At 38.5% G+C, this 23,182-nt stretch overlaps 1 protein-coding gene across 11 annotated transcripts in view; it reads right to left on the minus strand.

The window, feature by feature from the left end:
- Nucleotides 1-304: 304 nt before the first annotated feature.
- SH3KBP1 (SH3 domain containing kinase binding protein 1) overlaps nucleotides 305-23,182 on the minus strand; it is a 217,967-nt gene continuing 195,089 nt past the window's right edge. For 3 of the 11 annotated variants that reach the window (XR_010428561.1, XR_010428558.1, XR_010428563.1), the window contains 6 exons: nucleotides 19,959-20,044; nucleotides 8,827-8,936; nucleotides 7,393-7,518; nucleotides 4,201-4,472; nucleotides 3,346-3,554; nucleotides 2,753-2,799 (listed from right to left, as the gene is read on the minus strand). Coding sequence is in view for 4 of the 11 variants with exons in the window: in XM_064646750.1 (XP_064502820.1) it covers nucleotides 668-686; nucleotides 2,736-2,822; nucleotides 4,201-4,472; nucleotides 7,393-7,518; nucleotides 8,827-8,936; nucleotides 19,959-20,044 (700 nt within the window). In the remaining 7 variants the exon portion in view is untranslated. Of the gene's footprint in view, nucleotides 687-2,735; nucleotides 2,823-3,345; nucleotides 3,565-4,200; nucleotides 4,473-7,392; nucleotides 7,519-8,826; nucleotides 8,937-16,227; nucleotides 16,320-19,958; nucleotides 20,045-23,182 lie in introns of those variants that run through there. The other 8 variants (XM_064646749.1, XM_064646752.1, XM_064646750.1 and 5 more) reach the window with 7 other exon arrangements.

Here is a 23,182-nt window from a genome sequence, read left to right on the forward strand (position 1 = left end):
TGTGGCAAAGAAAGGCACAAATCATTGCAAAGACCAGACTTCTGTTGGTTTGTTTCCTTCTTGTAAATACATTACTGTACACAACGCGAGTTTAAGTTGAAGGGGATTTGGGGACATAAAATTGCATATTTAACAGAACTTAAAACCGTAACAAAAAGTAGGCTGTTCCATCTCGAAGCAAAAATAATCCCTCCAGCCCCAACATTAACATTCATTCCTGGCTATATGCAGTACAAACATTTTAAAATCTGTGACAAAAGACAATTAAAAACCAAAAGTCAAAATCATAAAGCTTGTAAACAGATAATCTGAGATACACTTTATTTATGGAAAAATATCATCAAAATAGTACCACTATGGATTAAACTGCCTGAGTTTTCATTTCACCTAGGATCTTGAAGTAGAGAACCTTTAGCACAAGAAGATCAATTTCAGTCACAACTAGTGCTGCACAGCACAGCTTTGGGTGGAAATTTTGTCTTCATTGGTATTTTTGTTGTGCTATCAAAAACTGTTGTGCTAATCCTTCAAATAAAGGGATGTTGAGGCAATTCTTAAATCATTTGGCACAAAGTTATTTTGGCTGGGGCATAAATTTGAGTCTCAGTCATGAAGAATAATGCAACATTCCACCTATCAAGTATTCATTTTGATTGAAGAGCTTTCTTTATGTCATTAACTTCCATCTGAAAACAAACAGAAAAAAAGTATTTGTGATTAAATTAGATGCTTCAGCAAACGGAGGCACAGTTGGTGCCACTTGAAAAGCACATGTTCCATCATGTCCACAGGTGTCAAGTACGGGTTTTATACTACTCTTATTTCCACAGATTTCACAAACTGAGGTGTCCTTTTCAGCTGCATAAGATGACCATTCCTGGCTTCCTCCCCTCAGAGCCTGACAAGTATAGTCATTGAATGTAATGCAAGACTTTTCAATCTCTTCAAATTACAACTTTTACAAGCCACTCAGCTCACTGCCTAGAATTACTTGCAGAATGAGCATTGTGTCCACACTGCACTTAGAGCTGGCACAAGTAAACTGCACTGCTGGCAATGAGCACTGGTAGCTGAGGAACAAAACTGATCATCTCTCTCCTATAGGGATGGTTCTTGCTGTAGGGATGGTGGTTGCCTTCTACACCCATCAAGCCTGTGCCCAGGCACCTTAAGTGCTCTGATGGATATACAGAGATGTGGTAAAAGGATGTAGCTGAAACCATCATAAGCCCTAGTTGCACACTTGGCCCCTCTGACAGACACTGAAAACCCTAAGGCAGGGGTATACTAGATTTATTCAAACACACCCACAGTGTTCAAACTGCATGATCATCAAGGCAGTCTTCTTTAATGCATGTGCTACTTTCGGACGATCAGAGCTCTAAAACTAATGCAATTTTTGTTTATTAACTCTTATCTTTTTGTAAAGCTAATAATGCCATCTTGGCTAGCATCTGAACATTTACTAGTATGAACAACACTTGAACTGGAGCAAAAGCATTCAGCTGTAAGATCATAATTTTAAACCCATCAATGCAGGCCTCTATAAAGATGTAAAGTTATCCTTGGAGGTAGAATCAAGACCTCTGGATAGTCTGTCCTGTTAGACTAAATCAATAACAGCTATTGAAAATGTTCCTTGATTATCTGAATAAATTTCAGTTTTAGCTGAACATGAATTGTGTTTTCTTAGAAGACATGTTCCTATGTGGTACATAAAGTCCTTTAGGCAGCCCTGGAGCATAGACATTGATGATCTGCAGTTCTGCCACCCTTTGCCATGTTCCCAAGCACTTCACAGTGGGAACAGTCCAGTGAAACTACAATTTGATTTTCTATCCCTAGTACAAAGCACAGCTGACCTATAACATAAAAATATAAAATATAATCAATACTAATGCACTTATCAAGTACATGGACTAGAATAGTATAATATAGCATAGTGTAGCAGAGAGTAATTTTGTTTGGAAGCAACCTACAATGACCATTTAGTCTGACTGCCTGACCAAGTTAAAGCATGTTGTTAATGGCATTGTCCAAATCATTCTACAAAACCCCAAAAAGCAGTTTCAAGGTCACTCCACAGTGAAGCAGCACAGTTAATGATTCTAGCAAAGACCAAGCTCCATAATTCCCACAAGCAGGGCAGTGTGCTACCTGGCAAATGACTAGCCAGGATGATAACATCTAGAACTAAGGTACTGTACTGCTACTGTATGGTAGCAGTAACTGGGCTCTTAATCAGAACACTTTCTTTTATATTGTTAAGGATGCTTTAGTAAAGACAACCTGAGTACAGCCTTTAAGCAGACATAAAAATCCCACTATATGAAATCATATTTGAAAAACATCAACACTAAGACAAGCCTACTACAAAATATAAAGCTTTGGCAGGAAGTAAATAATGTAAAAAGGCATGATTTCATTTGTGACAAAATCAAACAATTAAAACCAAGACTAAAAAATATAATAGTTTGAATTCTGTATTGTGTTTAATTTTTTTTAAATTTGTTTACTTGTGCGGATAAATTTTTAGATAATTATCAGGCTTTTCAGTAAAAACCCAGACTGTAACATATATGGCAATGATATGAAGGGAACAGGTATATCCCTTTCAGAAACATTAGTAGTTTTTGATTTACTGGAAATCTAAGTATCTTATAGCAGAGTTTTCTCTCCCATATGTGAGGCTAAATCAAACCTGCCAATACATCTCTAACATTATAAATAAGTACCTGCAATCGTAGACGGATCTTCTTTTCTTCATCCAACTCAGACAGCAACTGTTTAATCTCTTTTCTGTTACAAGAATGCAAAAGAAGCTTGGAATGAAAATTATTAAGCTAGTAAAATACAAAAACTCATCTCTTGGAGAGGTATTTTCCCTGCTTCACTAGTTATTTTTTTTCCTCTGAACAACTAACTAAAGTCATCTCACTCTTGTATACTGTAGGCTATACTGCAGAGCCTCTCTGTAAGACAGTACCCCCCCACATCCCACAGGGCTAATGAATAATAAATTTCCACCTAATAGACCTCCATCCATAGGCTTTGCTCTGGACTAGCTGTATCAACACTGTATCAGCACCCTTTCTTTTCCCTTCAAAATGTAGATGGATTAACTGTTTGTGGGTTATAGGAACTGGTAACACAAATCCTGCCTGTCCTATCACATACTTAAGCCACTTAAAAGTTGCTTATGCCAGCAATACAACGTAATCTTCAACTTCATTTATAAGACTGAATGATCCCAAATATACATTTTCTGTCATTTCTCTTTGTTGGGAAGGGGAACATAGCTATAAGGAGCAGACACGTTCTCATGTTCCCACTGAGTGATCTCACCTTACGACAGAAACCAGTAGGTGGAAGCTGCCCTTGCAAGAAGGGGAGACTGGAGGAGCAGGGGTCAGCCTAAGAGGTGAAGCCGTGGGGCTTGCTGGCTACATCCAGCTTGAACCATGCCCTCCCGCATCTTCTCCCAAACTCTCCGCACACCTTTGATCCGCCACAGTCTCTGCACGCTGCTTCCCCTTTTCTTTTTCCTGCCTGGGCTACACACAACTGACAATGTAAGTGAAGGTTTAGCTTCCAAAGCATTAAATATTCTCAGGAACAGCAAAAGCTACATGCCAGCCCCAGTTGCTCCTAAGAAATGAGCAACCTGAAGAAAATAAAGATGCCCAAAACTAAAATAGTAAGATTTGGGGCCATAACCATAAAGGTCTTCAAAGGTCCTAATCACGGTTCAATTACTACTTTTGTAACATGAGTTTCCTGGGAAAATGTGCTGACAGTCAAACAACAAATTGATTTAATAACTTTAGGAACTTGTAGTAATTTCTACTACAATTAGAACAAATGCACCCCTTTTATTATGATCAATGCACATGAGTTCCCAAATAGTTACTTGCAAATAAAACAAGATAAGAACCTTATTCACTGTTTACAGCTTGTAACTTAACTTTTTTAACACCCCATAAACATCTGCTTATGTCATAACTCAGGGGAAAAAAAAAGGTTTATGGGTGGATAGTGCCGGTCTGTTTTCCTGAGGTTCTCACCCCTGAATAGGTTCTGTCACATGAAAATCACTCACAAACACATAGACAAACTGTGCAGAGTAACACACATCAAGGCAAGCCACCACTATGCACAAATGGATACATCCCACCTACAGCTGTGATTTGCAGAACTTACTTTTGCTGGTCTTTCATAGTTTCAATGATGGTTCTTAGCTCCCTAACTTGTGTTCTCAGCTCTTCCAGGGCAGTCTGACCTTGGCTCAAGTGCTCAGTCTTTGGCTTTCCTTCAGTACCAAACAGGGATGGGGAATTTGACCTGTGGCCTGTTGTTCCCATAGCAATTGAGTGAAATCCAGGTGATGGTGAAGGGGATAGTGATGGTTGTACATTACTGCCACTAGCCAGACCTCCTGGTTTTGGAGGCAAGGAAGTTTTGTTATCAGACACCTGCAGCAAAAAGAGTAATATTCAATGTCTGTAGAAAGCTTTATGAAAATCAAACCTCTAACCAATGCCAAGTATTTAACTGCTCTTCAGTAATGCTACAAGTCCCACAGACAAACATGGACAGTTTTGGCCAAAGCATGATAAATATAACAATTAGTCATTATCTTTGTACATGTACATCAGAGGGCATCTAGTTGGGATGCAGAAGTTCAGATAGCTTCAGTAAGACTTTCCATGGTTGCTACAACCAGTCAGCAACAGCATTTCCAAGATCTCAGACCTAGCAGTGAAATAAACCAGGGACAGATGCTCAGTGTTTCTCTCAGAAGTTTGAGAGAACATATCTACATCCATGGACATCTCCTACAGAGCACAAAACTACATGACCAAGAATCCAAGCTGTATTTTTTTGCAAACTAAATTTATGATCGCCAACTAACCACTGAAAGAATCTTCAATGTTTTTTCAAAAATGTATTACATGTTCTCCTTAGCATTATGAAAATAGTAAAATATTCCTTTAAGTTTGCTTGTTGGTATGATATATACAGAAAAAAAAGTTCCATGGCTTCAAAATGGTAATATATTAATAATAAATAAATGTAACCCTCTGTTAACTGAAGTTTCCATGAATCCCCATAACCACCAATAGCTTTTTATTTCTCCAGGCACTTAATAGAAAAACACATCATTAACCTAGTAACCCTAGTACCATGTGGTAAGCTATAAAGGATCCCATGCTTCTTGAACTGCAATCCAGTGCTCTACAATTAGACAAGCTATAGAAAATCTGAAGTCCACCAGCCATCAGCTACTAGTGAATACACAGTACAGTGTACAAGTACAGTTATCACAATGGCAAGTAAGGGGAGTCTTAATTATTTATCACATTGTTATCTGGCAATGCTAGTGTGTGCATTATATGACAGCTACCACGCATATCTGAAAATCTGATTTGGACAAGAGTAAGAAAAAGCATCAGGCAACCCTCCAACTCTATCTTTGGAAAAGGGATATTGAAGCTGAATGGTAAACAGGGTAAGATATTGAGAATAAATGGAAATCGAAGGAGAGACTGTGAGGACTTGGGGACTGGCAGGGTGGCATTAGCTGACCAAAGTAACTGAGAGAAAAGGTAACGGACAGATGAAAATAAGAAGAAAGTGGAATTGGGAGAGAAGAGCAGGATCCACTGAGTTCTACAAAAAACAGTCTTCTCTGCTATACAACCATGACTGAGCAAAGAACCTGCCCTGGGAAAGCACTGAACACAAAAGGTGTTCTGCAGAAAAAACAAGTCTGAACATAGAAATAAAAACTGTGTTATAATCATAAGAAAGCTGAATTACTCCAGTGCCTTGAAAGTGACTTAATGACCTTAATAATACTCTTTTAACATTTTATAGATTAGTTTGTTTGTTTAGTTTATTTATCTGGGTTGGAAGGAACTTTAAAGATCATCTAGTTCCAATCCCCCTGTCACGGGTAGGGACACCTTTCACTAGACCAGATTGCTCAGAACTCCGTCCAACCTGGTCTTAAACACTTCCAGGAATGGGGCACAATTTCTCTGTTGTGGCATCTGTTCCAGTGCCTGTCATCCTCAGTAAAGTATTTTTTAGTAATATCTAATCTAAACCTACTCTCTTTCAGTTTGAAACTGTTCCAACATCCTCTCCCGTCACTAGCTGCCCTTGTAAATAGTCCCTCTTCATCTTTCTTGTAGGCTCCCTTAAGGTACTGGAAGGTCACAATAAAGCTTCCCTTCTTCAGGCTAAACAACCCAAATTCTCTCAGCCTTTCCTCACAGCAGAGGTGCTGCATCCCTCTGACCATCTTGGTGGCCTCCTCTGGACTCGCTCCAAGATGTCGATATCCTTCCTGTGCTGGGGACCCCAAAGCTGGATGACTGCATCTCCAGGTGGGGTCCCACCAGAGTAGAGTAGGCTGTGAGTAATGTGTACTATAAACAGATCTCTCAGGGATAATAACCCCATATATCAGTAGGTGCAAGTTTCTTTGGACTGAAGAGAGACGTCAGGCTGAGTCCAAATCTGGAGCAGGCGAGCAAGGCATAACTGGAGGCATTGATCTGAACATCTTATTCCAGAGCTTAACTGGATATCAGCATTAAATCCTCAAGCAGCTACTTTCTGATAGCAGTCATCTCATTTTACAGGAACAACATCTACAACTTTGCTGTATAACTTACAAATGTTGGCCCAAGAGTATTCCTTAATGCAAGTGCTCCCAGAAGAGGGAGCTACATAGCAAAACATTATCCTTATAACTTGATCACAGAACTGCATGATTTCATCTTTCAAATTCTTTTGTCATACTATTATAATATAATATTTGTATTATTAAAGGTATCCTTATGTACTAAAAACAGCTACAACCTCTAAGGTGTGATCTACGCACTCCTGCAATATTTAATTATGCTACAGTACTCTACCAATATACAGTAAGAATGGCACAAGCCTATAAGATGAATATAATTATACCAGTATAAAAAGTGATTATACTTGCAAATTTAAATTCACATATTATTAGAGTGGGTCAAAGAGTTCTATTTTCTCTGCTTACAGACTCTTCTAATGTAAACTCAATTTACAGCTGAAAAAGACAGGGTCTTTGTTTCTAAAATTTATTTCCCTAGCTTCTGTGATTCTGTGAAATGCATTTACACTAGAAGGATTTTTTTTCCACAGTATGGTTATTGGAGACATTTTAACTATGCAATTCACTTTAGACTTGCATTTCAAGCACAGAACAATCTTTAGTAACCTTTATAATTTTAAGCTTCTTTAAGGGGCTAGTTACCAGGTGACTGCTGAATAAAACTTTAAATATTTCAGTACTGCTTTAAGAAATGAAGATGCATGTGATGAGGTGAAGCAGAGGCATTTCAATTAACTTACTTGTGATATTGTAACAGTTCTTGATTTCCTTGACACTTCAAGGGTTTTGTGAGCAATGGAAACATGCTCCTCCTTCTCATCTTCAGGACTTGGTGAGTCAAAGAAATCGGGGCTTGAAAGGGATGACTATGTAGACAAACACACACCACAAAAGAAGAAAAAAGCACAGATATCATCATTGTTCAAGAATTTTTTTTGCTATCATTTTCAAAGTAACAATACTTAAAACCAGGACTCCTTGACCCCTACTTCCTGTTTTTTCCATCTTATTTTCAAGGCTAGACTGCTTTTGAAGCATTCAAGAAATAAGATATGCTTAAGAGTTGAATTCAACATTAATGTACATGTTTGCATTGCATTATATCATAAGATGAAAGCACCCTCCTGTCCACGAGTAGAGCTGGGACACTGAGCACTGTGCTGGGAGGATGCCAGCACTGCCCCCTGGGCAGCTCTGCCCCGGCTTTGCTCAGTGCAGGTCTCACCTTGTTGCTCTTGAGAGGACCCAGCTGCTGCCCTTGCACGCTGCTGGCACTGCAGGGCTGCCTTGTGCACGGCCTCTTTGCAAAGGTGCAAAGAGGGAAGGTTCTTTCCACCCCTTGCTCCTTTCCCCATAGATTTGACAGGGGAAGGAAAACCTTTTTACTGTCTTTATATTTCTATATTTATGATGACAGTTAATTTTGAAAGCTTTCTTTTTTCTGTGTGTGTCCTATCAGTTTCACAATGATACTTTTTGGTTGCCTCCACTTTGTTTTTCTTCAGCCACATGAACCCAGGTAACCATCAGTACTTGCTCTCATTCTGATATTCCAGAATGCAAAAAGCATGGAACCAAAGAAATCCCAAACTCCAAAGAAAAAGACATTGAAAAACTAAGAAGTGATTTCCAAAGTATAGTTTACAAAACCAACTTATAAGATACATATTAGAGAGTGAAATTTAAATCATGTTTATATTTAGAACTGTGACCTTAGTGAGAAGAAACACATGATAATTCAAGGAGAGCTGTTGAAGACTGAGTGGTCTGTTTGTCCTCAAAATTGGGTAAATGTCCGAGAGAACCCAAGGGAAATGCTTCTTTTGAGAAACACTTTCAAAATCCTTAATAGTTAGGACAAATGAGTTGATTCCACAGATTTTTATAAAGGATTTTTCTGGGCTCGGTCATGGCTGGCAAGGAATACTTGGCAGCACCCAAACAAGGGGGTATGGATCTTAGAAGGAAGGGAATGTTTTAAACATCAGTATTCAAAACACTGGCAGCCTTTTGACACTAATTTTCCTGAACTGCTTCTCTCTGCCTCATTGTACATGTGAAGGAATGGCTGTGTAAAAGTAGTAAAAGCACCAGGAAACACAAAGAGGAGGAGAGGAAAAATTAGAAAAAATATTAAAAAAAATATTTTTTAAAGAAAAGGAAAATTGACTTACAGATGTGAGAGACTGGGAGGGTGGTCGCCTGCCAGTAGCTTTTGGTCTGGTTGTAGTTGGATGATTAAGCTTCTCAGCAATTGGTATTACAGAATCAAAACCTTCCAAGTCTTAAAAATAAAATAGAATTGATTTGATTTTTTGGTAATTGTCTTCAAAGGGAAAGATTCACATTTTTTTTTCTAATTTCAAAGAAATGAAATCCCATTTTCCCCACTGTGTCACAGTGTTCTGCACATGTTTAGCCACCATGATGGCACTAAAAAAACCTGGAAGTCAAAGGCAGCTGTAATCCAGTTACCCTTGCCAAGAACAATTACCCTTCCATCTCAAACACAATGAAGCAGAAGGGGAACGTGTAGAGGAGCCTTGGCTTTGTTTTTGGCACAGTGAAAGCTAAATGACATCATGGGTCCTATGGCATGGAATAAACAGTTTCAAAATTTCCATCTGGCTACTTGAAGGGGTTAGTAATTTTTTTTCCTGAATAACTGGAGATATAAGACAGTGCACACATTGTCTCGAGAGCTGTACTGTCAGTGCTGCATCTGCAGCAGTTGCTAAGGGGAGTGAAGAATATGAATGATCGAGCTGGAAGAGATCTGCAGGTTCCCAGACACCTGCAGCTGGAGGCACCATGGTTTCCACCAGCTATAGGTGAGAAGAATATCTCCCTCCAGTAGTCCAGAGGTTATGGTAAGTAAAAGCTGCAATAGGGTCCTGAAGCTGTACGGAGCCCAGGGAAAGCAGATCTGCTCAAATGCTGTATCAACCATCTTTATGGTCAAAGAAATGCAGTGGGGAAGTGTTTACTGAATCCAGCCACGTGGTAACATGTTTATATGAAAGAACGATGTGAGGGCTAAAGGAATACCACAGCTTATGATTACATGCCTGAATCAAATGGCTTAATACCATTCATCTATTTTTATGGGTTGTATCAGTTTCACTCACCTTCATTTCAAAATGCCCTACTGCGTATGTTAAGCAGGAAGGAGTCAGAAAACATACAAGAGGTACTTTAGACAAGATATATCAAAATGCTTCAAAATTACTCTCAGATATGAATCAAATACAGGAATGATATTCATTATTCAGAGACTATTTTTCATTGCACACATGTAGGAAGAAATAGCTTTCAAATTACTAGTTCTGTATACTGGGTACTTAGTTTTCAGAACTACTACAGAATAATGAATCTCTGAAGATCCAGTCTTGTTGCCATATTACAACCATTGTACAAAATTATACAATGGAAAAACAAATTAATTAATGGACCTGTGCAACTATATGCACTGAATGACGTTTAAATTGGTTCCAAGTACTTATCATTTAGCAACTAGAAAATAAATGGTATCAGACATTTCTTATTCAACAATATTCTTCCATCTCCAAGACATTAAAAAAAAGAAGAAAAAAAGAGAAATCTTTCTAATAGCCCTAAAATAGTCCAAGGTTATTCACCTCCAAATGCTAATCTATTTTTGGAGCGACTCTTCCTATATATAACCAGTGACCCCACTGCCCTTTACCACGTATTTTTCTCATTGCTTTTTTATTGACTGTTGCAACCTATGTGCAAAGGTAGGTCACCCAGTCTGTCAGTGGGAATTTGGCAATCTGAAGCCTCAGCTGTACCCAACATACCAGGTGGGGCTACAGCGCTTTGAAAGTAAAAATGAGCTAAGATTAGCAGATTGCACAAAACCTATCTGGAGCCCTACAGAAAATCAGGGCTTCAGGAGAGGAGAAATGGAAGTAAAAATTTCTTTTCTGAGGAAAAAAAAACCAAAACAAGTGTAAGAGCTGGTTTCCAGCAATATCCAGTTTGAAGGTGATCCATACCTAAATGACTTAAGATCACACAGCAAATCAGTGCTGTATATTATTATATCGTCTTAATTTTCACCACTGTATTACTTTGTTAAATTGCACAGCAAAAATATATAACCATAAAAAACATATATTCATCTCTAAACATGTGATGCTCACATACATGAGCAGAAATGGAGGCTGAAGCAACCCTTGCATTTGTCCCAGCCACTCTCTCCCACCTCACTGCTTTTACTATTTTTTTTCCTGAGCTAGCTTTCATCCAGCTCATTTTCCAACAGCATGCGCCCAGCCACACAAATACTCGTGAAGGAAGGCCTAGTATCAGTACCACAGGACTGACTCAAGCTGCTAAAACTGAGGGGAAGATCAGACTACTGCTTTGGGGGGCAGCACGCTGGCTGAAGTTATTCTGCAGCCTAGGAAGGCTCCAGTGCAGGACTCCCCTCTCTTAATGTTTCCACTTCTGTGGTCTCCATAGAAGGAGTGTGAAAGGAGGTTGTAGTGAGGTAGGGACTGGTCTCTTATTTCAGGTAACAAGTGACAGCAGAACAGGAAACAGCTTCAAGTTGTGCCAGGAAGGTTTAGATTGGATATTAGGAGAAATTTCTTCATTCAAAGGGTGGTCAAACATGGGAACAGTGTGCCCAGGGAAGTGATAGAATCATCATCCTCAAAGTGTTCAAAAAACATGTAGATGTGGTGCTTAGAGACATGGTTTAGTGGTGGACTTGGCACTGCTGGGTTAGTAGTTGGACTAAATGATCTCAGAGATCTTTTCCAACTTTAATGATTCTATTCAATAAGTGCCACTGTTCCTATCTACACTAATATGGAAAACAATGAAAAAATAGTGAAGGAAATTAATTCAATGTGTTTCTTTGGCTTAAATAAACTAATAGTTACCTAGAGTTCTATATTTGGTCATAATAATAAAGTACTCATGTTTAAATTGTAAAATGTATTGATAAACAAAGAGTGTATGAATTTGTGTCCTTGAGATCCATAAGCACTTGCAGACATCATTTGCTCCATGCATTTTATAAAATGCAATGAAGGATGAACATTTCTGCACAAAGCCTCTATTATCAAGAAACACTGGGAATTTTTCCCCCTTCTGAATGCATTTCTGATAGGTAGAAAAATAAACTAAAGCACCTTATACCCACACTGAATTTTAAAAAGAGAGCGGAACAGAGGCTATAAAAGGCTCCACAGGTAGAATCTGCTGCCAAACTAGTTAAATCACAGCCATTCAGCTGATAATACAAATGGAACTCTATTTAAGTGTAATGGACAACACTTGGTATAACGGTAACATAGTAAATCCATTCCCAGTACTTCCATATGCCCTTTATCTCTCCATTTGTTCTCCTTATTTATATGTGGTTCTTCCTCCCAGATCCGCTCTGCATCTAAGGCTATCACCACCTTCCACGAACATTGCCTATGGATATATTCATGCAAGAAAATTCCCATCTAGTAACTGGGTAACTAGTACAAGAACAGAGCCACCCACGAAACCTCTGCCTTGCTGTCATGTATACTGTGGATTCAGTAATGAATTCACTCGTCCTGGTTATTTGATTACTTTTTGCTGATGGAAAGCAAGGTTATACAGGTCTGACTACATTAAACTCACTGAGGTCATTAAAGGCAGAGATGTGATTTTGGTTTTCATTTCTGCAGCTATCAGATTGGGAGTTTAAATTTACATACTAAGCTAAACATATAGCCTTCCTGAGGTGGCCCAAATGGAATGACATTAAAAATAAAGTCCAGTCTACTGTATTCACAGCCAGATTAATTGCCATCAACATCCAACAGACTTGAACTCTGCACTGGTCCAGATTTCTCTATGTCTAGTAATAACAAACAGTAAGGAAGGTTCTATTAAACACATAGAACACAGAGGGCACCCATCAATTAACAGTGCCACTCCCTAATTAAAAAATAGTTGATACTACTTCTACAAATAAACAGATGCATTCATCATTATTACTGTCTCACTGATCAAGCCGGTAATCCATGAAGTAATTAATGAGACGGGAAGAAAAGCATGAGACTAATTCTAATATACTGGTGTAGTACACACAATCAAATGTCTGGCTTACTGAGCAAACATATTTCATGAATATGAAAAATGTTAGCTCTGAAAGAATTATTCCCTGGTATCCTTCCAAGCCAGTTATGAATAGGATATTTCTCCCCATTGCTATGTTCATTTGGAAACATGGTTATTTAAAGCATGATGATTTTTTTGAAAAATTGCCCAGATCCAGGAAAACAGTTATTTAAGGAAAAAGTTCTCAACTCATTATACCTTTCTGGAAAATAACCTTCAATCCCTTCCCCTCAAAAAAATCCTAGAAATAAAAAGTTAAATGGTTATGCTTCCTTCCTTACCCCTTTTACCCCCTGCATTTACTATTCTGTCACAAAACGTGGCTAGGCCTTAACTTTATCTTCCATTTAGGTTTTTTAGTATTTGGGCAAAGTCATTTATACATAACAAAGACCAAAAGGTTTTTGAATTAGCAGGGAGATTTCACCTTGAGAAAACTGAAATGGAAAGTGATGGATAAGAGAATAAACATGTTCAGAATGCTAATGGTGAGGTTTCAGAACAGAACAGAACAGAAATACAGCAGGTCTGAAAGAAAGGAGGCAATGGTGCTATTCAATTCATTTGAAGAAGATAATGTCACAAAAGCCACAGAGGTAGATTTCATTTCATAATCATCTTCAATACCTTTAAAAGGTTGACAATAGGCCTGTGAAATGGTATGTATACTGTCTTTAAATGCAATAATACTGAAAGCTATCAAATGACACAGAGATTGCAGACAAAATCTTCTGCATTAGTGCCCATTCAATATATAGCATTAATTAAAAAAGAACTCAATAATCTGAATATTAGTGGGGATTTTCAGAAGAGTACAATTATTTTAACTACTTCAAGCATCCAGATTCTGCTACTCCCTCCATGTTGAAAAGCATTGCACCCTTCGAGGAATACAGCCACACTCCCAGCGAGGGTCTGGGCAGCAGAACCTCACCCATAATGAATCATAGACTGTTTTTTACAATTTGGGCAATGAACTTTTAGCAGGAGAGCTCTGTGGCTGCAGGGTTACTTTGTTTAGGAGTGCAACAGTGATGTGCCGGGGAGGCCTGCCCGCCTGGTTCTTTGCTTTGGAGGGAAACAGCTTAGTTCACCTGCTTCCCAGGACAGTCAGTGGACAGCTGCCTTTCCTAAAGCATCCAATTATCTTTTTCCATTTCAGTCCTCACTTTTATCACTTTAATAGCAGCATGTAGAAAGCTGCCATAATGAGCTTTGCTAACCACTTGCCAGTGCCCTCATAAGGATTTTATTTTTAACGATTCAGAACATGCCAAGAAAGAACAGAAAGGTCAAGAAAACCGAGGAGCTAGAAGAAATGGATATGCTGTTTTCAGGCACCTCAACTTGACACAGATGGAAAACGATTTAGATTTCTAGTTTACTGCTTTTTTCTGGACCCTTCAGGGCAAGAGACCCAATTAATTTATGTGATGGAGCATTACATATCCCTGATTACAATATTTACAGTCCAGAGCTACGTTTATGAGTGATTTTGATTCACTGACATAAATATTACCACTTAACCCACTTGGGTAATTCTGTTCCTTTGCTTTGCCCTATTAAAACGAGCATGAACTGCAGCATAGAAAGAAATAACTGGTTTAGACAGATTTTGGTCTTCATTATGAGTCACATTTTGTTCTCCAACTCTTATATTTGCCAGTATTTTCTGGTTTTCCAACTTTTATTCTGAGTTTTCAGGCAAAATAATTACAATGTCTCAAAGTATAGCAGCCTGTGATTTAAAGACAAATCTGCTCCATTCTACAACCTTTTAGTGGAAATATTCTCCATCTTTTTCCCTAGTGTAGGCCAAATCTTATTAGATCACTTTTTCTTCCAGTCAGAGTCACAGTGATCATCTCTCCTGACAGATATGAGCATGCTACAGCTCTAGAACAACTGCAAATACAGCTCAAGGAAACACGATATACTGAAGATTTTTTTATTCGTTTGTTTATTAGATATTTTTCAAGAGGGTATTTTTAACTATCCTTTCAGGCAAGCTAGCACCAGCCTTGCAAGGAGAGACAGAAAAAAAGAACAGCTAATGATGTGGCTTCAGCCAGTACTCCATGATCCACCAGCAACTGCTCTGCAGATTAAAGTCTGAAGAAATGCTGAAAAATGGACTTGCACTAACCAGCTTTCAGGGGAAATCTTAAAAAAATTCATACCATCATTAGACATTTCAGCAAGAATCAATGAAGGCATATGTGCCTTACATTAGCACTGATGAAGATTATTAACTGCTTTCACAAACACTATGCAAAATGTGTAAAGAGCCAGGAAAAAATATTGGAAAGATGTGTTCACTTGGCTCTGTGCAGCCCAGCCTTTCTGCAAAGCACAGAAACTGCTTCTTGTGGGGATTAACTGAGCATTTCCACAGTAGATATATTATTTCTAATTCTTTGTGGCTTATTCTTTAAATCACTTAGCTTAAATCCATATGATTTTAATTATTAGATGATGCCAAAGCAAGCCTGTTTTGGATAGACAAGACTTGCTTCAGGATTCCAGAATTCCGAAGTGCACGCGCATATGTGTATATATATATGTATAGTTAAAAAACTGATAGTGACTTGCAGAAATAACTCATACCAATTTTAGCTTTTGATCCAGTAAGCTATTATATTTACTATTATATGTGCTAGATGTTTCTGTCATTGCACTGGCCCTCATATACAAGAATTCTTTATGAAATTAAAAAGAAACACGTAACCTAAAAGAAGGCCAAGTTATGCCATAAGGCATGAATTTAAGCTGTTGAAATCAATGTAATTCTACATTATGACTGCTCTTCTGTTGGTAGAACAGGGCTTATTGTCAGTGTAGCTTATGTTGCTGTAGGAGCATTTTAAACACAGCTCAAAACCCCACTGCCAATCCAGAACAGTTGTTGGTACAGATGTGCCAACAGATGTAACCATTGTGATTTAACCACGGCAACACTGGAGACCAAGTCCTCAGAGACACGACCATGCACTTTCCACTGAGCACCAGTGAGCACTCTTCAAATTTCTATGTTTCTTGTGACTTTTTTTCCTCTTTCAGACTATAAAATCATCCTAGCATGTTTCTAAATATTTTTGCACAATGAAATATAGGCATTAAACTTTGCGATGACAAAACCTGTCTGCAAGAACAGATTAATGAAACCAGAGCATTGACAAACAGCACGTGTAAATTACACGTCACTTTTGTCACTAAAATTTCTTATGGTACAATAAATGATAATGATTTCTCATTTTAATACTATAGTGCAAGGTTTTCTGTCACAGTACACTCAATTTCAACTCTTAATTTAATATAAAAATCTGTAATACCCATGTAAACTTTGGTGTTCTACAAAATACTTCTTTTTGTATTTGCTTGTTATATGTTGTGAACTAAAGCAAAGACAGCATAGAAAAGAAATGGAAAAAAAAAAGCCTTACCCTCATGAAATGAAGAAGAGTTAGCCATGGCAAAGAGATGTAAATAGGAAAAGTTGGATGCAAGATGTGTGGAAAAGAAAGTAAAGGCATCACTGAAAACAGGGAAAAAGAAAACAAAAGAAGCAGTGAGGAGGAATGGGGAATGCTTCCTCTTAAATAATATACTCTGAAAGCTAGTTTTCCAGTGGTTTTTGAAAGGATTGTGGAAAGAAGCAAAGGCATGAATAACAGTAGTAACAGCTGCCATTATATCTACAATGAGCAGTGATGTTGCTGAACAGAACTTGCTCGTCAGTAGAGACTGCAAATTGTAATCAATACTGTATTATCATGAAGAAATTTACATGTGAAATCATAACTCTGCAGAACATATCGGGGAAACCAAGTCATGTGCTAATATCTACATAGAAATAAGTTTCTATATATGCAACTCACAGAACATTTTGCACAGTATTACACATCACCTCAGCCTTGCTCAAGCACTTGTGATTTGTCTGATTGGTAAAGTTGGGTAAGAATGTTTTTAAATGTGTTTTTAAAGGTGTGGGGTTTCTGGTTAGACAACACTGATCCACCGGTGGAATATTACTCAGAATATAAGTAGAAAAATGATGTTTCTGAAACATGCAATTGTTTAACACACTGATCTAGAACAGGGGACCTAGATAACATGCAAGTTTTGAACCTCGATTCTGCAGTTCAACCCTGCATATTGCTTCTCAACTGTTGATGGCATTACTGATTTTTTTGGTGCTGTTCATTTGTTTGCTTTTTGAGAGATGTTATATGGAAGGACCCCAGATCTCCTCCTCCCTTGTCATAGAGGTTTTGGTCTCATCATGGTAAAGAAAAGGAACCAACTTAGAAATTCTTAAAAAGGTTTCACACACACAAAAAATGCTCTCCATCCAGCATTAGTATGGTTTTCTTTAATAACCAAAACTGTTTCTCCAATGCTTTTGTCCAGCTCTCTGCTCTGACTGAATCAAGAGCTTTAGACTGCCTATAGGACTGAGAAAGTGACAGCCACCATCCAGCTTCACATCTCTAGTGCAAAAAATCCAGAAGATGCTGTGGTATTCATTTTCAATCCACAATTCACCATCAGTACTTGGCATAAGCATGAAAGAGGGTGAGGCAACTTGCAAGTGATTCTTCCTTTTTCCTCTCTTCTCCCCGAGAGCTCTAAGTGCCCAGGAATGGTGTGGAGATAATGGAAGAATAAAGAGGAGCCCAGTAACCAGAATGGTCACATACCCAAGCTGCTACAAAGGTCATTTAACTTGCCTTTGCTTCAAAGGCTACTGCTAAGTCCCACCATGTCTGTCACATAGGTCCACTCCAATTTGCTGTGTAAATCTGGATTACTAAAAAGACATCAAATGGTAGATTTAATCAAGTCCATTTTGACTGGAAGGATGGGCCTCAGAGAAGCTCAGGCTGTCCTTCCCACAGAGCACATGACATGGGGGCAACACCAGTAGCACATATCCCAGTCAAATACTATCTGGACTCACACAGCCTGACCCACCTTTGTTTTGGAATACACTGGACAACTCCAGTCACACATCCATCAGTTTTTCTAATAACTCATTTAGCCACACGATTTCTCCAAACAATTGTTCTCTTTGTAAATAATAATAAAAAAAAAACTAACACACTTATCATAAATTTTTACATTACACTGCCCCATAAACTGTCCTGTACTCCAAACCTCTCCTCACAGTAAAAGACATTAATCTACTGTGAATTGTTTTTGCTTATTAAGTTTTAATTTATTGCCCTGCCCTCTCTTAAAAAGGCTGTTTATTTCTTTAATAATATTTTAGATGAGCTGTCAAAAGCCCCCTGAAAATTTATAACAGTTCTGATCTCTGGATCACCTTTCAATCCAAAATCATAATTTATTCTTTTTCTTCTTTTAACAAGTCTAACAGGCTAGAATGACATGATTTGCCCTTGTAAATGCCATTCTGGTTTGACCCTATCCAGTTATACATATCTAAGTATTCACACTATTTTATCCTTGGGCTTAATAGGTTCTCCTTGTAAGTGGTAACAGGAGGTCATCAGCTAAACTCTTTGCAACATGTGTGTGTGGTTTGGTTTATGGACTCTTCTTGGCTCCTGTTGGCATCAAAAACCCACAAAAAACAACAACTTCAATTCCTCCCTCCACCTCCCCCCCCACAAATTCTGGAAATGAACAAAAATTATTATAAATCAAATTTCCTACCTAACCTTTATGGGATGTTAAGAACAAAACCAAACCAAACCCAACTCAACAAAACTGAAAAAAAAAACCAAAACACTCTGTGCTTTTATCCTTATAGTGATTCCAGGGAAATTAGAGCAAGGCCTAAAAAAGTTTAATCCCATCACGCCACTATATGCTATTTGCAGTCATAACTTTCAAGTAAGCAGAGGCTTACATGCTTTGAAGCAAATTTGTAAACATGGGTATGAAACACTACATGGTAGAATTTGTCTGCATTTCCATACCATTCTTTATAGTAATCTCTACAATAAAAACATTCCTGCAATTTATCACAAGCTTCTAGCTTTCTATGTTTATGCCAAATGAAAACCTGGGTAAACATACTACCTGCTTCTCCAGAAGAAGGTTACTACAGTAAATGATAGCAACAGCAGAAGGTTTAAAAAAGGCAAACATACGTATGCTGGAAAGCTCATAGACCTATGTGAAATTAATTTAGCATTTTATTGTTACATTACAATTAAAATTCCTCTATAACTTAAAGCTCTGCTTTCAAATCAGAAGGAAAGGCAGGTTTGGCTGTGGAAAATATACTACTTTACAGAAATGTTTTACTAATAAAGCAGTCTGGGTAGAAACCACCATGCCAAGATAACACTCAATGCCACCAGTGAAAGGTAGTAGCACTTACACACGGAGGGTTCCCTGGTTGTACCTTTTACAGAAAAGGTCTCTGGGGGCACAGCTGCGGCCGCAGAGCAGAGCGACGGCAGCAGCTGTCCCGGCGGATTTCTAAGGAGAGGTGGAAGATGGCTGTCACAGCTTTAGCCTGCAGCCCTGGGACAGGACTCAGAGCACCTTCCTTTCCAAGGGCCACTTACTGCAGCACCCACCCCAGCAAACATCACTCCTGCACTGCCAAATGGAGAAGGAAGGAGGGTGAGAGAAGACAGAGAAATAACCTGTTGTTACTCCTCTCCAGGTGATTTCCTAATTAAATGGTTTGTGTGTCAGGAACACAAATTGTTATTTTCAAGGCAAATTTAGACTGCTTTTAATCAGTGTATGCAGTAAAATGTAGTCCAGTTGACCTGAATTGGGTTTCTATTCCTCTGTATTGGAAAGTTTAAAGATTACTAACTCACCAAACCCATAATCTATTGCAGTGTTAAAGATACGGCAGCACTAATATTACATCAGTTAAACAACTATGCCTTATGACTGTTGGCCTTCTCACTTGTTTCAGACTTCAAAAAAAATAACGAGCCTTCCTATTCAAAGTAGCTCACTATTCTATATTTGCTTTTATTTATTTTTAACAGAAAACCCCAACAAAACTATTTTAAGTAAAGCACAAATGATCCTTTAATCCTGCAGTTAAAATTTGATCTAAATGTACTCACATTCATTGCCAAATCCTCAATCTGCCTTTTGGATCATAACAAAGCCATTAAAAAGCAGAATCTTACATCATAAATTTCTTAGGCAAAGTGTAAAAAGCACTATAACTTACCGATGTCATTGCTTCTTTCAGAGGAGTCTTTCTCTAGAGTCCCGGATACTGTACTGCCCACTAATTCCACTTTTGGACTATCACTCCTGCATTTGGATCAAGAAGAGGAGATGTTTTATTGGGAGTTTTTGTGTGGGTTACAGTAAATTGGTAGCTAACTTGCAATTAATAATGGGAGAGCAAAATATTCTTCCTTTGTAGCACCAGAGTAATAGCAATATGTCAGAGAGAGCAATCTCTAGTAAGTAGACATGCTGTGTGGATTAACCTTATCTCATTTCTCCTTAACACCTGTCAAAAAAGCCTATTTTAGACACCGTAACGTCCCGAATAATTCTTCAGATGTTCACAGCATCTCAACATGAAGGAAACCCAGAGGCAAGGGGACATTCTTCAATATCTTATTTGTAATTTTTTCTAATTAATTGGCTTGCATAAACTACAGCAATGGACTATCTGGAATGCTGCAGAAAGGGAGGGAACCTCAAGCTAGCACTGTACGTTTTAGCAGTTCCCAGTATTTACTCATAAATGCAGCTCCTCCACCATGTTTTTGCACATTTCTTAGGAAACTGGATTATGAATATTGTTTCCACAGGTCCAAAGAACCAAGATCAGCTAATTTGTCTGAAATGGCTTTGGAATAGGCAAGCAACAGGAGTTGTGATACTTTATACAGAGGAACTATTTTAAACTCAAACAGGAGGTCAAACGTAAGCAACATAATTTTTCTTTCTTCGCAGAACTTTCAATCCTACAGCTACATATGTTTACTACAATAATCTACCTATTGAAACAGGTAATTAAAAAAAGGCCAGTGGTATGTGAGTAACTCAGCATTTCACAGGTCACACAAACAAATATCTGTGATATTTACTGTGATAACAAATGTTCAATTAATGCAATAAATTGTACTTGTCATCATTATCAGATCACCTAGTAAATATAATAGTTTTTCCACAACGACTGTTCCCAGTATAAAAGTGATGATGTACGTAAGGTACTTGGTTTTGGGATAAAAATATAGATCTGTCCCTGAAACAACCCAGGCAGATGTGCACAGCAATAATTAGCCACTGAAAGTAAAATACACTGTGAGCTCCCAAATCTTGTTGATTTTTTTCATTGGTCTCTACCTTTGATGCCATAAGCTGATGACAGATGGCCTGAACCTCAACTCATGGCAGCAGCTTATGAGCAAAACATAAAGTGGCTGGAAACCGTATTTCAGACTTCAGGAAGGCTGTGATAAAGAGCCTCAAAATTTTTATTAAAACCCAGAGGAAGTCACAGATTAAGTGAATATATATATCCCATTAAACACTGTGATAGGGTGACAGGTATTCTATGAACAAAAATCCAGACAACCAGATTACAACCTGAAAAGCAAACTAACAGTATGGCAGGCAGTCTGCACCAGGAAGGAAACAGAAGACATTTAACACACACATAGAAAAATGTATTAATTGGCAATAAATAAGAGTATTCTCCAAGTTGTCTACCTAAACAATTAGTTTTTTTATCTTTTAGTCTTTAACTTTTTTTTTTTTAATTTGCTTACATATTTGTAAATCTGTAAGAGGCAACAGAGTTTCTTGGCTAATGGGGCAATGAGCATCTGTCTGCATACTATGTTTTGCACACATATACTTCCCAGCAATCTGAGAGCACCATGTGAGTTGGAAGCAGCATAGGAAATGTGTAAGTATAGTTTTGGAGGAGATTCTTAGAATGGTGTGATTTAGGGCTGAAAGTCACAACATTTATCATTTGACTACAAAAGATACCAAGAGATATGACAAAAGCCCCACAACAAAACCCCAACCCTTGTCAGAAGAATCAACAGTCTTATTATGCCAATCTACATTCATAATGTTGTGAGAAGAATGGAGGAGCCCTTCCTGGTCAAAGTGTATCCTTCTCTCTGCTTGTGCCCATGCAGATAGGCTGTCAGCTTGATCAGACAGATGATCACCTTGAAAGAAACCTCACACTAATAGAAATCCCACTGCAAACTGATTAATTGCCATCTGGAGCAACTCCCTGACCCATATGTCTGAACGGCTGCACAAATGCTGGTGCTAACATAAGGGAGGCTGTGGGAATAGAGTGCCAGGAGAAGGAACCTGCCCCTGTTAGCAGCAGCATGGACAAAGATTGGTTTAAACTGTTTGTAAAGATGCACTTTGTGTAGGTGTTTATGGCTTGCCTACTCCAGAGAACTGACTTATCTGTAAATTGTATAATCACGGTATGTCCAAGCTGTGAAGCCTTTGGAGCAAATTAACAGCTATTCACTGTCCCATGTGGTTTTTATATCTCCTATTGCCCTGGAAGCCCTACTCTGCCTCCAGTGAAGGAGGATTGTATTTAAATGGAAAACTAATCATCACTACAAAAAGTCAGTGAGATGCATAAGATGCAAGCCACTTACTCAGAACAGAAGAAAACCCTCTTTGGCTCAGCAGCTGCCATGGAAATCGCACACAACTCATTTTATAACTACATCCATTTTTCCCCTGAGGATCATGTATGTTTTTGGCTGGGATAATTTTCTGTATAGCAGCTCGCATGGTGCTATATTTTGGATTTGTGCTGAAAATAGCATAGATAACACAGGGGTGTTCTCACTATTACTGAGCTGTGCTTTCACAGAGACAAGGCCTTTTCTGCTTCTCATATGGCCCCACCAGTGAGGAGGGTGGGGTGCACAAGGAGTTGGGAGGGGAAACAGCTGGGACAGCTGACCCCAGCTGACCCAAGGGATGTCCCACACCATATGGCATCATGCTCAGCATATAGAGCTGGAGGAAGAAGAAGAAAGGTGGGGATGTCTTCTCAAGTCACCACTGCACATGATGAAGCCTGGCTTTCTTGGGGATGGCAGAATACCTGCCTGCCCATGGGAAGCAGAAAACAAATTCCCTACTATGCTTTGCTTGCACATGCATCATTTACTTTACCTGTTGACCTTTATCTCAAACCACAAGTTTTCTTACTTTTGCCCTTCTGATTCTCACCCTCATCCCACTGTGGGGGAGTGAGTAGCTGCATGGGGCTGAGCTGCCCATCAGGGTTAAACCACAACCAGCAAAAATTCTGCTGGTTCAGTTTTTATTCTAATTGCTTGAAGTTTTTCAGATTTTGGGAATGGATACCAGTAGGTCTTAAAATAATTACTATCTTATTAAACTGAACTGATTTAAAAACAAAACACCTTGTAA

Source organism: Pseudopipra pipra, chromosome 2 (assembly GCF_036250125.1).
Source record: "Pseudopipra pipra isolate bDixPip1 chromosome 2, bDixPip1.hap1, whole genome shotgun sequence".
NCBI classification, from domain to species: domain Eukaryota; kingdom Metazoa; phylum Chordata; class Aves; order Passeriformes; family Pipridae; genus Pseudopipra; species Pseudopipra pipra.